This window comes from Tympanuchus pallidicinctus, unplaced genomic scaffold, assembly GCF_026119805.1.
Source record: "Tympanuchus pallidicinctus isolate F22 unplaced genomic scaffold, pur_lepc_1.0 scaffold17, whole genome shotgun sequence".
NCBI classification, from domain to species: Eukaryota; Metazoa; Chordata; class Aves; order Galliformes; family Phasianidae; genus Tympanuchus; species Tympanuchus pallidicinctus.
Genome location: NW_026294690.1, coordinates 3,724,554 through 3,739,678, shown reverse-complemented (window position 1 = coordinate 3,739,678; position 15,125 = coordinate 3,724,554). Strand labels below are relative to the sequence as shown.

At 35.2% G+C, this 15,125-nt stretch overlaps 1 protein-coding gene across 3 annotated transcripts in view; it reads right to left on the bottom strand.

Annotated features, from left to right (window-relative positions):
- The window catches only part of ATP2B2 (ATPase plasma membrane Ca2+ transporting 2), a 350,045-nt gene that overhangs the window by 13,191 nt on the left and 321,729 nt on the right, over positions 1-15,125 (bottom strand). For all 3 annotated transcript variants that reach the window (XM_052678357.1, XM_052678358.1, XM_052678359.1), the window contains 4 exons: positions 12,202-12,415; positions 9,345-9,556; positions 6,701-6,808; positions 3,721-3,903 (listed from right to left, as the gene is read on the bottom strand). In XM_052678357.1, the coding sequence (XP_052534317.1) occupies positions 3,721-3,903; positions 6,701-6,808; positions 9,345-9,556; positions 12,202-12,415 (717 nt within the window). The remainder of the gene's footprint in view (positions 1-3,720; positions 3,904-6,700; positions 6,809-9,344; positions 9,557-12,201; positions 12,416-15,125) is intronic.

Below are 15,125 nucleotides of genomic sequence, written 5' to 3'. Positions count from 1 at the left end.
CAAAATTTATTTTATTTGTTTAAGAATAAGAAGAAATGGGCTTTGCTCAATCTCTGATAAACAGTTTGCTTTAGTATTATTAAAGCAAAATATACCTTAATTGGCATTAAGTAAAACAGTTTCCATTCTAATTATGTGGTCTCCAGCAATCTTTTTGTATTAAATACTATATGAAATGGAAAAAAAATGGGAAAAAAAAAAAAAAGAGGTACTAGCTTTTTATTTAACTTTCAAAGCATTTGCTGGGAGTGACTGTCATTGCCGTGGTGTTTGCATTTGCTTAGGAAGGTTTTAGTTCAGAAATGAATGAAAATCTCTATATTGAATATCCAAAGAAAAATATATTTTTTCCATAGCAGTCTCTAGACACGTTAATTTCTGAAAAAAAATTAAAAGTATTTCTGTAGCAATTAAGAAAGTATCTGTATTTATAAAACTATTTTGTCTTGTTTTTTGCTCTCAAAACAGTTTCAATATTTAGTAAGTTTAGAAAGTTTTAATATTTAGTAAGTTCCTTTTTTTGGCCACATTAAGTAGATAACACAGACACTGAATTACAGACTGAAAGAAGCAGAGGGAGGACAGGGCCCTTGTGTTATGAAAATTGAATATATAACCTGAAAAGTTTTCAAACTTCCATATGTAAATGTTTTTTCCTACTGAAATGTGAGCTAACTACAGAAACTTGTCAGTATGCAACTTAAAAAGATGCACTGAACTCGTGGAACTTAGAATGATGAATTCTTGAGAACTGCAAGAAAGAACTGGAAATCACTGCTGAAAACTAGCAGAGAAAAGACCTGTCATTAATGAAATTTGAGACTATTTTTGTATCTTCATGAAGCTTCCGTAATTAGAAAGAGCCGTGTGTGAAACTTCGCGTTACCAGTCTTCTGAGAGTGCTGTGCAGTAATGAAACTCTGCCAATCAGAAGACAGTACGTGTTCATCCAGAGAAGACATAAACTGTAAGACAGTAAAGTACGCAAACGAACGGAAGTAGACAAAATCAGAAATACACAGTCAGTGTCTGTGACTTTGGTGTGTGCATTTTTCATGCACTTTTCTTTCACGTGAATTCATGCACGTGCAGCATAAAATAGAGATGGATCTGGCATCTCAGTGAGAAGAATCAGCAATGGAAATTCTTTTTCTAGTGCCTAGAGAAACCTGTGCTTTGAAATTGCAATTAAAAAAAAAACAAAAAAACAACAACAAAAAAAAGCCAGGCCAAAGTCTGTATTACTGTAAAGTTTTTGTCAGTTTGGATGAGGTTTTATTGGAAATCTGTTAGTTATCTGTAGGAAAAAACAAACAAAAACGTTCATAGATTCTTTATAACTTTCTTAGGAGGGAAGGCTTTTGTTGAATGCTGGAGCCGTATGTCCACAACGGTCTGAACAGAGAATAATCCAAAATAAACATCACCCATTACACAGCACAAGTGCATGACGGTTGAGACTGGATTTGTTGAGATTTGAGTCTACAGCTTATTCCTAATCTTAGCTGTCATCCTCTTATATATATAAAGTGAGGGGATGCTCTACCTTCTTTTTTTGCATCTCCAGAAGTGCATTAGGCATCAGAGGATTCTTGCAAATCCTCCAGCTCCCCAAGGATGCTACAGACATCCTCATCTTCTTCCATCAACTCTTCTTTAGATGGCTTCCTGGGAAACGTAGTACAAGTGTATGAATTCATTTGGATGGGCCGCAACACACAGCACATCAGAATGCGCTCAAGGTCCATCCAACAAGGTATCTAATTTGACCTGTACATAGGTTCATCGCTCTGCAGCAGACATCTGAAAACTGCAACTGGAACTCTTTTTGAGTCTCTTGGCCCATTTCCTTTTTCCATTATCATTCCACAGATGTGAAATGTAAATGTAAAAATCAAAGTCACTGAATGAACAAAATGAGAAAAAAAATCACAGAGCCTTTTGGTAGGAGAGGAAGTAGTACATCCTACCAAGGATACATCTACAACTAAGAGCAGAACTAAGAGAAGATGGATGTTAGGAACGAAACATAATTAATTTCATTTTGTTTTAAATAGTGTAAAAGAATAATTTTTCTGTGAATTAAGTGGACAAAGATATGCAGAAGAACTAAAAGCTACCTCTCAGACTAGAAAAAGAGTTGAAAGGATGTAATTTTCTTTGTTTCTGTAGTTTTTTACACTCACCACAACCAGAAAGACATCCTGACAGAAATGCCAACAGGCAACACTCCTCCTATAGCCATCAGGAAGAAAAGAATGCACATTTAGAGGTCATCTTTCCAAAACGATCACCACTACCTGGGCACTGGGTTTGTACCTTTTTAAGTAAGAGAACTATGACAATTTGAATTTTCTCTGCTGATGAGTGCTCCTGACTCAAGACAGGAGTCAAGACACATAACCCTAAAACTGAAGATCCATTTTTAATCATCAGCTGCTCAGGAATTTACCAAAATCCTTAATCTTTCTCTAACAGCAGTTTCCATCCTCCTTCCCTTCTCTTTTTGTTGTGATGTACTGAGTAGACCTGACCATCCTAGCTTCAGTTAACTGCTTTCCCATTTTTCTAAAAGGCATGGCTGCATCTTTTCTCCGGGGAAAAAAAAAAAGTATCCATTTGTATATAGAAAATGGGACAAAGTACCATCCATCTCAAATTAAGACCAAAATGTCAAACTCAAAATCTTCTTAGATGTAAATATTCTTTAAAAGATTCTTCAAATAATAAGTATTTTCTTAACTATTCACCTCTTACTTTTGTGTAAGTATTATGCAAAACATTCATGGAACCATCTGATATCACGGGGAATACATGTCTTTAAAAGTTGCTCTCTTCTGCAAGCTGTCATAGGTGTTAGAAAGACTAAAGTGCTTTAAAACATGTTACTTCACTGCAAGGGAAAAGGCAAAATAGTTCAAATACTTTTCTAGCATTTTTACTTACTAGGCTAAACTGCACTAAATTTCTTAGTGTGGCTCAGTGCAAGTATTTAGTATTTAGTATTTTTACCATTCATCTGAATCCTTTAATTTTGCTTTAAAAAAATCATAGATTTTTGTATATAGGAAAAGTAGAAAAAAGTAATTCTAAAATAGCACCCAGAGTAGCCAATGCACACAATTCAGTATTCAGTGGATGCTTAAGCCCTTACTACTTCAAATCCAGAATCAGATTTTTCAAGACCTTAAAGGGAAGACAAATTAATTCCTGTTACATATGAATGTGTATATGTATAAATATCTGCAAATACATGACAGTAACATATTTTATCTTTTTAAAAATCAAGGGATGCTTTACATTTCTGATCCAAATATTTTTCCCTTATTGCATGAGTGGGACCAACAATACATTTTAGGCAAAATAAAATGGCATGTTTTAGAAAGCCTTCGTAACGTTTTGCTAGCAATAGCATAAGGTAGCATTTTCCAAGTAGCACTGTTTTTTCAGCTGCCATCACTGAAGTAGAAAAACACAGTAGAGTCAAAAAAGGTATTCCTATTTTGAATATTTTTATAATATTTACAGTTCCCACTATACACTCATATTTCAAAGTTCACCTGTTTTACTATTTCACGCAGTGCTCCTTTGAAAACAGTGAAGCAGTTTCCAAGTACCATAGTTCCAGTATAGAAGTGTTCTCTGTGGATTTCTATAACATTAGCTTGTCTTAATCACAGATTACATCTAGAAAATGGGGGCATTTACTTTTTAGCATACCTGGGTTTGGATTCTGTTAAGCCCTCTGAACCAGAGAATTTGTCCACGTCGAAGTTCTCTCTCTGCATGATCAATTTCTTCAACATCTTCATTGAGTTCTTCTTCAGGAACCTCTTCCTTCTCAGTGAGCCGCCCTGCCTCCTTTAAGAACTTTAGCCTACTTGTTGGGATGGTTGCAATGACCTAAAATTACAAAGTGCTGCTGAAAACATCAACATATTTCAACAGCAAAAACAATAAGCTGCTAATTGTAAAAGAATTTTGATATTTTAATGAGATTTTTAATCTTCCAGAAAAGGTTCAGGTTTGCGTATTCATTATGGTACTTTACATTTATACAACTCCATTTTATAAACAATCAGCATTATGCGCATTGCTAACCCGCATTAGAAATACATGGCTGTGGAGCAAGCTGATGGCTGGACAGAAGCATTGTCCTTCTTCAAAAAAACTAAGGGGGGATGTGGGTATTTGAATGTGATTATTTAAAGGAAACTAAACAAGATTGATACTTTGCAATTAGTGTTTAGGCATTTCTGATGACTGAAAACAGAGTAATGGCTGTTAATGTAAGCTGAAAATCAGTTGCAACTCACGTGTGTAAGTCTATTCACACTAAAATTGGTTCAGGCATTCCGTTTCCCTTTGATTTGGAAAATCAAAATAGTTTTCTCAGCATGTAACAGAAACAAGGTTTCTAACAATGCACCTCTGAGTATCTTCCTGTTGGACTTTTTGTAGAGTTCTCTCTTACTCTGTCCTCATTGCTAATACATTCAGTTTATGTCAGCCCATTTTCTTATTCAGTTTGGCTATCTAAATGGTCATTGGAAGTAATTAATAGAAGAGATGGCTACTGATCTTAAGGAATTGTAAATAGCAAATTAAGAAGGTGTTGAATATGATTACTGTGGATAAATTTCAATGTTGTTATCTTGGGTACTCATTTTTTTCTGATTTCTTCTGTCAGCTTAAATAGAAATACAGATGGCCATTTAAACATGACATTAGCTAGAACATTTTAAATGCTAAAAAAATTCTACTTCAAAATTAACTATTAAACACGTCTAGTAAAAAAAAAACTGCTTTTTTTTTTTCTTTTGTTTCAGCAGTGAGCAGTCACTGAAGCCTAGATGTGTGGATAAAAATGGAGTCAGCTGGAAGAGAAAAGAATAAGCAGATAAGAAACTACAGCTCTTGGACATTCGACAGCCATGGAAGTTGCTGTCTGATGGATGAAAGTCTTACTAAGTTTGTCATACTGATTTTTGTAGCTGTCAAGCATGTGCTATTGTCCATATCACATAAGCCACAGCACAGACTAAGCTAAGTTATTCTGAAAATAAGAGTGTTGAAGGTACTCCATACAGCTGGCAGTTGGAGGAAAATGGATGAACAGGCACCATATATTTTCAGGATGAGAACATACTGTTGATTCTGCTGATGGTCTCCTTGAACTTTGTATATCACAACTACTTTTATTACATCACTGTTAAAGACAGATAAAGAAATGTCCAAAGCTATGAAACCTTTTAAAATGTACTTTGTGCTGGAAAACCTGAAGAGCTTGAAAAAAGAATGAATTATCATGACACAAGCAAAGACAGAGCAGGAGTGAAAAAATAAAAGGTAAGTGCTCGTCATTGCAGTACTTACTGAAACTGCTACAGCTTCCCAGCTTTCAAAAAATCTGATGCCAGTACTCTATAGAGAGAGGCTACTTGATATCTGATGAAACTGATGTGGATGAAGGGCTTGCAAGACAGCATTTATATAAACAACTATATTTGGTATTGATTGTGTGATAGAACATAGCTCTCCTTTTTCTCCCCATGTAACTTAATAACTCAAATTTCACCTTCAGATAGTAACTACATTAGCACAATGTAATAATGGTGTTTTTCAGCAAAATGTGTATTAAAAGCTGTTCTAATTGAGCTTATTCTTCAAAAAAAATCAAAGGTCCAGCTGTCCAAAAAGCTTATGTAGTAATTTTTTTCCCATAATACATCAGTTTTGAAAGCTAGAAGTTACTCATTACAATTCAATCAAATCAATACTGTATTCAACTGCATCAGCAATTTCTTGCTTGGCAAATGAGCAGATCAATATGCATCTTTATATCTGAGAAGCAAAATGTTAATATTTTTTGCACTTCTTAAGATGTGTCAGGTAGCACCCACTTAAAGACATTAAAAGTATATTCAAAGATAAAAAAAAAACAACTACTAGTATTTGTAATCCGATTTTATATATAAAATGTAATACTTTAACAAAACTAGTTGTAACTGTACTATGACAGCTAATCACGTAACTTAATTATCACATGGACACTTGTTTTTACTTGTATATATAACCTGGTATCACCTAATGATGATACAGGTTTTAGCAGAATTCATAAATGATGTGAATTAATCTGCACTTTTCTGCAACTATGCTAGGAAAAATTTCCTTTTTCTGTCACCTCTTCCTCTGTCCTTTGCACACAAAAGTAGGATTGCTGCAGGCGTATATTAAAGGCATTAGGCTTGGTCTTATGCAAGTTACAATGTGTGGTTTGACATAGCACTGGAATGTCTTTCCACTTTCAAAAATTTGTCATGGCCAAACAGACATTGCTTTGGGTACTCTATAAGAAGCTTATAGTGCATTTGCTATATGGTTTTATGTTTATATGTTGTGAATCAAATGTCTTTCACACAGAGCACTGTGGATGATAGCTTGGTTTTTTCTGATAGCATACCCTGCTTAGGGAAAGAAAAGATATGAAAATTAACAGGAATGAAAAGTAAAAGTGGGATAAAATGATCGAAGTAGTTAGGGAGCTATTTGTATTTCAGCATGTGGGAAATACGATGTTCTGAGAAGGAAACAGGATAGTAGGGTCATGAACTGCTTTTTTGTGTGACTTGTGGCAAAAAATTGATCTTTGACTGGTTTATAAAAACAAAAGATATTTTGCATGTTCCTAGATGCTTACCTGACCCCATACAAGTTCTCCTAATCCAATAAATACACACCACATCCACTGATCAAGCTGTAGGGGAGAACAGCTAAATGGTTTTCCTCCAAACTGGACAATTACTATCTACAAAGAAAAGCAGAGAAGAAATGGGGTAAATAGTTTATTTTGGATGGCAGTTTATTTTGAAATTGCCTCTGCACAAGAAATTTTTCTCTCTGATATTTTATTGTACACTTACAGACGTGTTATCATGATAGACTGACACTGCCAAAAAGTAGTTCTGTTGGAGAAAGATGGTGGGAAAATCACATATGAAAAGAACCTATTCATATTATGCAGAAGACACAACCAGCACCCATAGAACCTGAACAAGTTTCTAAGCCTGGTTAGATTGAGAATGTTTTGCTAACTGAAAATCAGATATTACTGTTTTTTGTTAGCAGTACTGCTATGAAATAATGGCCCTTACAACACAATTCAGATATTTAAACTCTCAAAAGCTGCATAACAGTAGTTAAAAGTCATTTGTGTCTTCTAGTAAGTAAACAATGAACAAACAGTGAACACTGACTCTTTCTGTGTGAATTGTAAATATACAGGAAGAAGGAAGGGGGCAAAGAATGGAAGGCAGCGGACAGGAAATGTTTGGAGTAAGGGAAAAGTGGACAAATAAATGTGAATATAATGCTAAATTTGAAAGAAGTTACAACTTCACATTAAGAATTTTCCAACTGCTCTATGATGGGTATTTCATCTTTTAAACCATCTTCCTTCAATATGAAAATCTTACTATTTTACTCTGAAAGCAGAAAAAAGGGATTAAAGTATAAAAAAAGCTGCTGCTTTTCTAAGGAGAGGAGTGATAATTATCCCTTTATTTCTCAAGCTGCTGTGGAGCTTTCAGAAGAATTTTCTGACTCTTTGGATGCCATGTTGTGAGAGTCTCCATTTTGTTCCTTTGAAATTTTTGCCAAAGCTGTTGATTTTTTTCAGAGAGGTTTTGGGTGAGGACAGTTAGTGTAACTGCTGTGCTCAGAGTTGAAGTGAGCCTCTACTCAGCAGAAAGTACAAAAGGAATAGTAAATCTATGAAAAATACTTTGCTGCTATTTGTACTTAAAAAATACTTAATAATTTCTCTTAAAAAATAAATACACACGGAGTGTAGTAAGTTTAGGCATGAAATTAAAAACAATTCTGCAATCTCTCACATACATCTAAATAGACCAAGCTGCTGGACTTAATCGGCTTCTCCTTAGAACAAAATGCTTGGCTCACACAGTCAAATATAACAACACACAGACAAAATAGTAAGTACTATTCTGACATTGCTTCAGCAAACAACATTATTCAAAGTTATATTTCCATAAGAGAAGAAAAAATAGAGTAATCGTTTGTTGTCCCAAGGAAAGTTACGTGACTTTAAGACTGAAAAGCAAATGAGGGTCACAGTCTGAATAGTCTTAAACCACTATATCCTTTTTGATTCACTGTCAGAGTGCGAATCTGTTGTTGTGAACTGTGTTCTGAAATACTTCTGCTATCAGAAAATCAGGGAGGGAGTAGTAAAATTAGGAACAGATTCAGAAATGTGGCTAGTAGCTAGATAACACTTTTTCTTTAGCCGCATGAAATTGAGTACAGTAATGACTAGAACTAGGAAAATGTTCTCAAACGATTCCCATGACAAATAATGTAAAGATTTTTCAGGCTTCTCTGGAGGCATTCTGGTTCAGATTAGCAAACCCCTGTTCTTGAGCAGTTGAAGACCATCACTGTCAAATTCTACCTCCATGCAATGGTGTCCTTTCTTTATCCCACACGTAATTAACGTTATGGTTTGTTGCAACACAATATTGCAACAATTTATTTATTGGTTCCCTTTCTGTTTTCAAACTACTGTGCTCCAGATTGAAATGACTCTATTCTTCTCCTTATTCCTTTCATGAGAAAGGTCCCAAAACTGATGGTTTCCAGGATGCCATTGCAGAATTGGTGCTAATGTCATATAAATAGTTCATGTATATGTCATATGTGTCATAAACATATAAGTAGTTGAATGCAGCAACTGTGAGGTATGAAAGGTAATGTCAGATTGTGTCAGGTACAGGATAGAAGACAGCAAATGTATGGAGACTAAAGCAGAATGCGGAATTAGAGGTCTTATGAAATAAAAATTACAAATGTTGAGAAAAAGGTCTTTTTCTGTAATTATGTTTACATAGGATTGGGACAACAAACTTTTGAGATAGATATGAAGAATTACTACCAAGGAGTAGCACTACTGAGAACCTGAAATAGGATTTGACAGTGCCATTTAACCTTAGAAGAATGGATTAATGCTATAGAGTTATTGTAAAATACCATGTTGCTATTGGTTAGTATATTTAATAATATCTTTAAAAAAGTAAACAAACCATGACAGCTATTGTTACATCTTCAGATTAATTTAAGATTTCACTTGGTGATAATGATCAACACTTATGTTGTGTTAGGATGACTACATAACATTTTCCATTATAGACAAACATATTAAGGAAGTATGTTAATCCAGGTGGTTTTATAGTTCCTGTGCCTCCTACATCTTTTAGATTAAACAGGCGTAGAAAAAGTCACCTAAATTTCTTTTGAGTAGTATTAAATTTTGACCAAATCATTACCTGAATAGCAAATGTACCCAGTACAATAGTGCAAAAAATAGGATTTCTGAAGATGCCATCAAAGACATTTCTCTCTCCATGGATTTTGCGTGCGTTGATTTCATTGAAAAGCTGCATCATGACAAAAGTGTTGAAGATAATGGTGTAGTGCTCTGAAGGAGGAGAGTGGAGCGGTGCATTTCTCCCACTGTCAATTTTAAACATTTTCTCACCTAGGTATAAGACAAAAGTAAAGGTTTCCACTAGAATACAACAAATGGAGTTTGTTTTAATTTCCTCTGTTTGCTTTAGCTAGTTGCCTGCTTTGCTCTACTTTTTTCTCACCTTATTATCTACAGGCAAAATTCTGCACTCCAGAAAGCAAAAGACATCTAAAGTTCCTGAGCAGAAAGCTTCCCCAGTGATAACTTTTCTCTAATAACTCAATATACCAGCTCACAGTTTTCATAGCATTTTTCCTCTAACCAAGTGGTAAGTACTCTAAGTCAGTTCCTTCTGATGCAGTAAGCACTAAAGACCCATTGTCAGTATGTTTCCATTTTTCTACCAGAATTAGAAGCAGTCACTCTTCAGCAGTTTTTAACCTATTTGCTAGTACGCTTGCCATGACTCTTGACAAGTGTTCATGGATATTAATGATAAAAACACAGGCATTCTTGATTTTAAATAGGTTTGATCATCATCATCCTGTTAAATCTGCTCTGAAACACAACATCAGGCATTGCTCTTTATTGTGATAATTTGATTTTCACTTTTAGATCTGACCAATAAAGAGGATAAAATCCTTTATGAGTAATAGTAAAATTGAGATAAGATTTGAAAAAATACCCGATGGACCTCATTTCACATTGACAAAAGTTTACAGATAACACACAGTTAGGAGTAAGGTATTCATTTGAAGTAAGAATGAGACTTTCATATGAAAGAGTAAATAACGAATGAAATAAAGAGTAAAGGTTATCACACTACAACCCACTTTCATAACAAGTGTTGCAATAATAAAAGCAGATAAATCTTTAACATTTTCTGCTATCCCACTAGTGCTATACGCAGAATTTCTGAAGTAAGAAGCAAAGGTTTCCTGAGGTTTCCCTTTGACGTCATAATTCTGTCAGCTAAGTTGACAGTGATTTATTTTGCCTTGGGATATTTGAGCAGTTCATGTTGGGGTCACTGGGAATAATGAGCATGGTTCTAAAGCAAGAATTTGGCTTATAGCCTTTTGACAGAAAGTATATTATTATATAAAAAAATATATTAGTAACACAATATGAGACCATAAAAGTTGGACTCTGAGAGAGTAGAGATTTTTAAGCAGATAACACATCTCCAAGGAGATCACTAAGGCTTGGAAAACACTCTCCTTAATACATATAAAGGAAAAAATAATGGCAGAAACATTACAGTATTTTATCTTATACACACACAAAAAGTCATTACACCTATTTGCTTTCATTCAGTGCACACACAAACATACAAATAGCTGTGAGAGTGAGAGCACCTATCCTTAAGTCATTTATTGCACTGTGTCACTTAAATGGCATAGCAAAGGATGCTGTTGCAAAAAGATGTAGTTGATCAAAACAGAAATCTGAAATCTTAGTAGAATCTGTATTTAGAACATCTCACTGTAAAAGTGACCCTTCTCAAAGATCAGAAAGGAAAAGGCTGTACTTCCTGGGCTTCTGAGAAAATTAGTTACAAGTTTACCAGAGACACAAAAATAATTTGGATTGGGTGAGAAAAACCTGGTTTTCTTTTCATCAAGTTTCACTATAAAGTATTTTACACTCCTCAAAAAACAGCCTATCATAATATTAGTAAGCATCTGTCTCCAAAACCTGGCAATTATTTTGATTCAAATAGCTCTATTGTAAGCAGGCCATCACCACCACCTCAGTTGACGTGACATAAACTGTCAGTTTGAGCTAAGATGGAGCAAGGCTTTCAAAACAAAGTTCAAAAAACTCCTAAAATTTTCAAAACCATAAATTTAAACGTATAGCTTTTAGGAAATTCTGTATGTAATGATAAAACGTGAAAAACAACACGTGCCATTTGACTGCAGTGACGTATTGTCAAGAACAAAATATCTATTGATAAAACTATCAGCCCTGTGGGTGATTTCACTCATTGGTGCGGAGCAGTAGCAGTCTGTTGTTAATGCCTGCACTTCTCTGCAGCAAGAAACACTCTTCCTCCTTCCTCTCTCACTTGCAAATACAAAGCATAAGAAAAACATCCACTTCTAGTAATGCCTGAAAAAGAGTCCAGGATGGAAATAAGAAAATAGATAAATTCTTTCTCCCTTAATATTCGTTTTCAAATTAAATGCCATAACAGCTTGTTATTTTTGTCACCTAATTCCGATTACTTGCTTATCTGTAATACTTAAGATCAATATTATTTCTTGAATTACAGAATCAAAAGTATTTCTTGAATTACTTCTTGAATACATTTCTTGAATTACATTTTGTTCCCTGATTGCAGCCTCTCAAAATACTGGTAAAATGAGTCTTGATTTTTGTTGCTTTTGATAACAAGTTTCAAAATGAAATTCCAACAGAGGAGGAGCAGACTAGATACTCCAATTAAAATGTAACCTTCCAAGTTACATTTTAAAATGAAATTATCTCCAATCTTCATTTTGTTAGTAGGCAAAACAGCCCTCTCAAGGTGAAGTGGCTGAATTCCTCTGTTGGGTCTCCCCTTATGTTCCTAATCCCCTTACACAGTCCAGTCCTGTTAGCTGCCTAACTATGTGTATGTGTCGAGTGGTTACATTTAAAGCCTTCTGACACTTGGCTCTATGTGATCTAGGTGCCTCTAAACCATGCAGCAAGCCTGACTTTCTTACCAACAAAAAGAAGTGTAAATATTAGAGTAAGCTGGTAGACAGCATGGCCCAGAATGTTCTTCATCATGGTACGGGATATAAGAGGTTTGTTCCTGCCATATGGCTTTCTTAGCAATAGAGCTTCTGTTGGAGGTTCAGTGGCCAGAGCAAGTGAGGCAAAAGTGTCCATAATTAGATTGACCCACAGCATCTGTACAGCTTTTAGAGGAGAGTCCTGTGGAGACAAATTATAAAGTTACTTTCCTTAAAAAATAATTTTTCTCAGGTCATTTACTGTGATTTCATTTCCTCCTTTGCAACTGCAAGAAGTGTTGAAGACAAGATACTAAAATACATGGACCTTTGGTTTACCGTACTATGTCTGTTCTTTCATTGCTCAGACAAGATCAGAATCACAGGAAACAGTGATCAGAGCAGAAATAAATGATTCCAATTTATGTTTTTTCAAGTTATTTCAATCACCAGTATTTACAATCACACAGTTTTTATAAAGTGTAACAGCAATTTATAATACATTTCATATTGCTGTCTGTACTTCAACACACAATGAAGTACGTGCTTCATATTGTAACTGAGTTTATGTAACTGCATAACACAAATATAGCTTTTTTTCCTGGAAGAAAAATCATGCTGAAGCAATTTAAAAAGTAATGGTTCATTACTTGTAGCTTTCACCTGTACAAAAACAGTACCCATTTTTGGAATCAGCTAGAAATTGTTAAAAAATGAGGAAGCGATGGCTAAGACGTTTTAAGACATGTCGTACTTAAATAAGACCTTTTAAAAACATTGATGATGAAAACACCCAATATTTGTATTTAAAAAAAATATCCAGACGCTCATTAAAATGCTTTAGATTTTCAAAAGGAAATCCTGATTAATCTGTTGAGTAACTGGATAGCAGATTAGAAAATATGGAACTTGCTTCTTGTCAGAATAAAGCATCTATTTCTGAATCAGATTGCCAGCCGCTAGAAGGAGCTCTTTCCTCATTTAATTCAAGACAGAAAGTGTCTAAGGTCTGATTATAGAGGACTTTACCTTACGTTTAAAAAAATAATAAATGACACTGATCGTAGGAGAAAATGTGGATGGCTATTATACAGAAGTGATTTTTAATTCATTTGGTCAGCTGTAGGATAGATTGCTGCAATTGCTTCCAAGAGTCCAATCAGGAAAAAACAAGTTTGTTGTTATGGGTTTTTTGCTTGTTTGTTTTTGTTGTTTTTTTACCAACTTCCTATGCCTTTAGACTGAATACAAAATAGGCAGCATTAGTAAAACATGCATTCTCTTTCAAATAGAACCTTTTCGTGGAAGCCCCACAAAATCCCAAAGCAGTAAGATATCAATATGACAAATTTGATAGTAGAAGGGAGTTAGTATACAGTGTGACAGTCTGAAGATCGGGGCACTGTTTTTATGAGAACTTCAGTGTCATTCAGTATTGAAACAAAGATATGTATGAAACAGCAAATGAAAAAGTTTTATGAGCTCTGCTCTTTTCCTCAAAGAAAAATATTCCCCTCACAGCAAGAAAGACATGGAGGCCTGGAGTGTGTTCAGAGAAGGGCAGCTTAAGCTGGTGAGGGGTCTGGAGCACAGGCTTTACGAGGAGTGGCTGAAGTTGCTGGGATTGTTCACTCTGGAAAAGAGGAGGCTCAGGGGAGACCTTATCACTCTCTATAACTGCCTGAAGGGAGGTGTTGTGGCAAGGTGGTGGTAAGAATCTTATCCCATGTAACTAGCAATAAGACTAGAGGGGATGGCTTCAAGCTGCACCAGGAGAGATTCAGGTTGGATTTATTCTACAAAATTTATTCTCAGACATTGTGGTCAAGGTGCCAGAATGTGCTGCCCATGGAAGTGGTCGAATCTCCATCACTGCAGGTGTTTGAGAAATGCTCAGATGTGGTACTAAGGGACATGGTTTAGTGGGAAATACTGGTGGCAGGTAAACAGTTGGACTAGATGATCTTGGAGGTCTTCTTCAACCTTAGTGATTCTATGATTCTGTGATTCATTTTTAATGAAATATGATCAAATTATGAGTGCCAATATCCATTTAGTATCCCAAAAAATGCATGAAGAATAGGTAAACGATCAGGTCTGTTGTGAATCTGGCTTATATTCCAACTCTCCTGAGTTGAAGTATTATTTTCTCTTGAAAAATATTCTTAAGAGCCTTATAATTAAATATATTTTGACACGCTAAAAAAAATGCATGTTCTTTTTCAGTGTTTTCATAGGGATGGAGAAGAGCAACCTGCTCTTTCAGTCTTACAGGTTGGGTACACTAAGGATGGGTGGAGGATTATCATTAATAGATTCTTGACTTCTTGGTCATGGGTTGCATTAACTGGGCTTATCTGGAGATTAAGTTCATCCATTTGACATGCAGCTGCAGAAAGAGGAAACATCTCCATCTTAGAAGGTATAAATCTAAAACCACTCAATGAGACTTCATTTATTGTAATTCATACTAATGGTTCAGCTGCAAGTGTAGCAAAAGCTGTTAGTCGCCAGGGCTCATAGATCCTAGCCAGTGTATGGAGAAAAGAGAAAACGTGTTTTCTCCTGAAGAACTGTCATATTTTTGTCTTTGTAGTTTTGACTGAGTTTTCTCAAGAAACATTCCCTACATTGAGGTGCTATAGAAGCTGAATTTGCTACTTTGTGTGCTGACATCTATGTCAGTGAAAACGGAATTTGTCTGTTATGCTTAATAAATAGAGTCAAATGATCAGATTTCTATCAACGCCTGACATATTTCTAGCACAACAAAAACTCAGATTCTTTCAATCTCTAAATCACACAACTGTAATTGGCAGTCATCAGTTTTGGCATCAACACATTCTCACCATTTCGCACTGCCAATCACCTTGGGTGGCTATGGTGCTTCTAATAATTATCTATTATAGGCA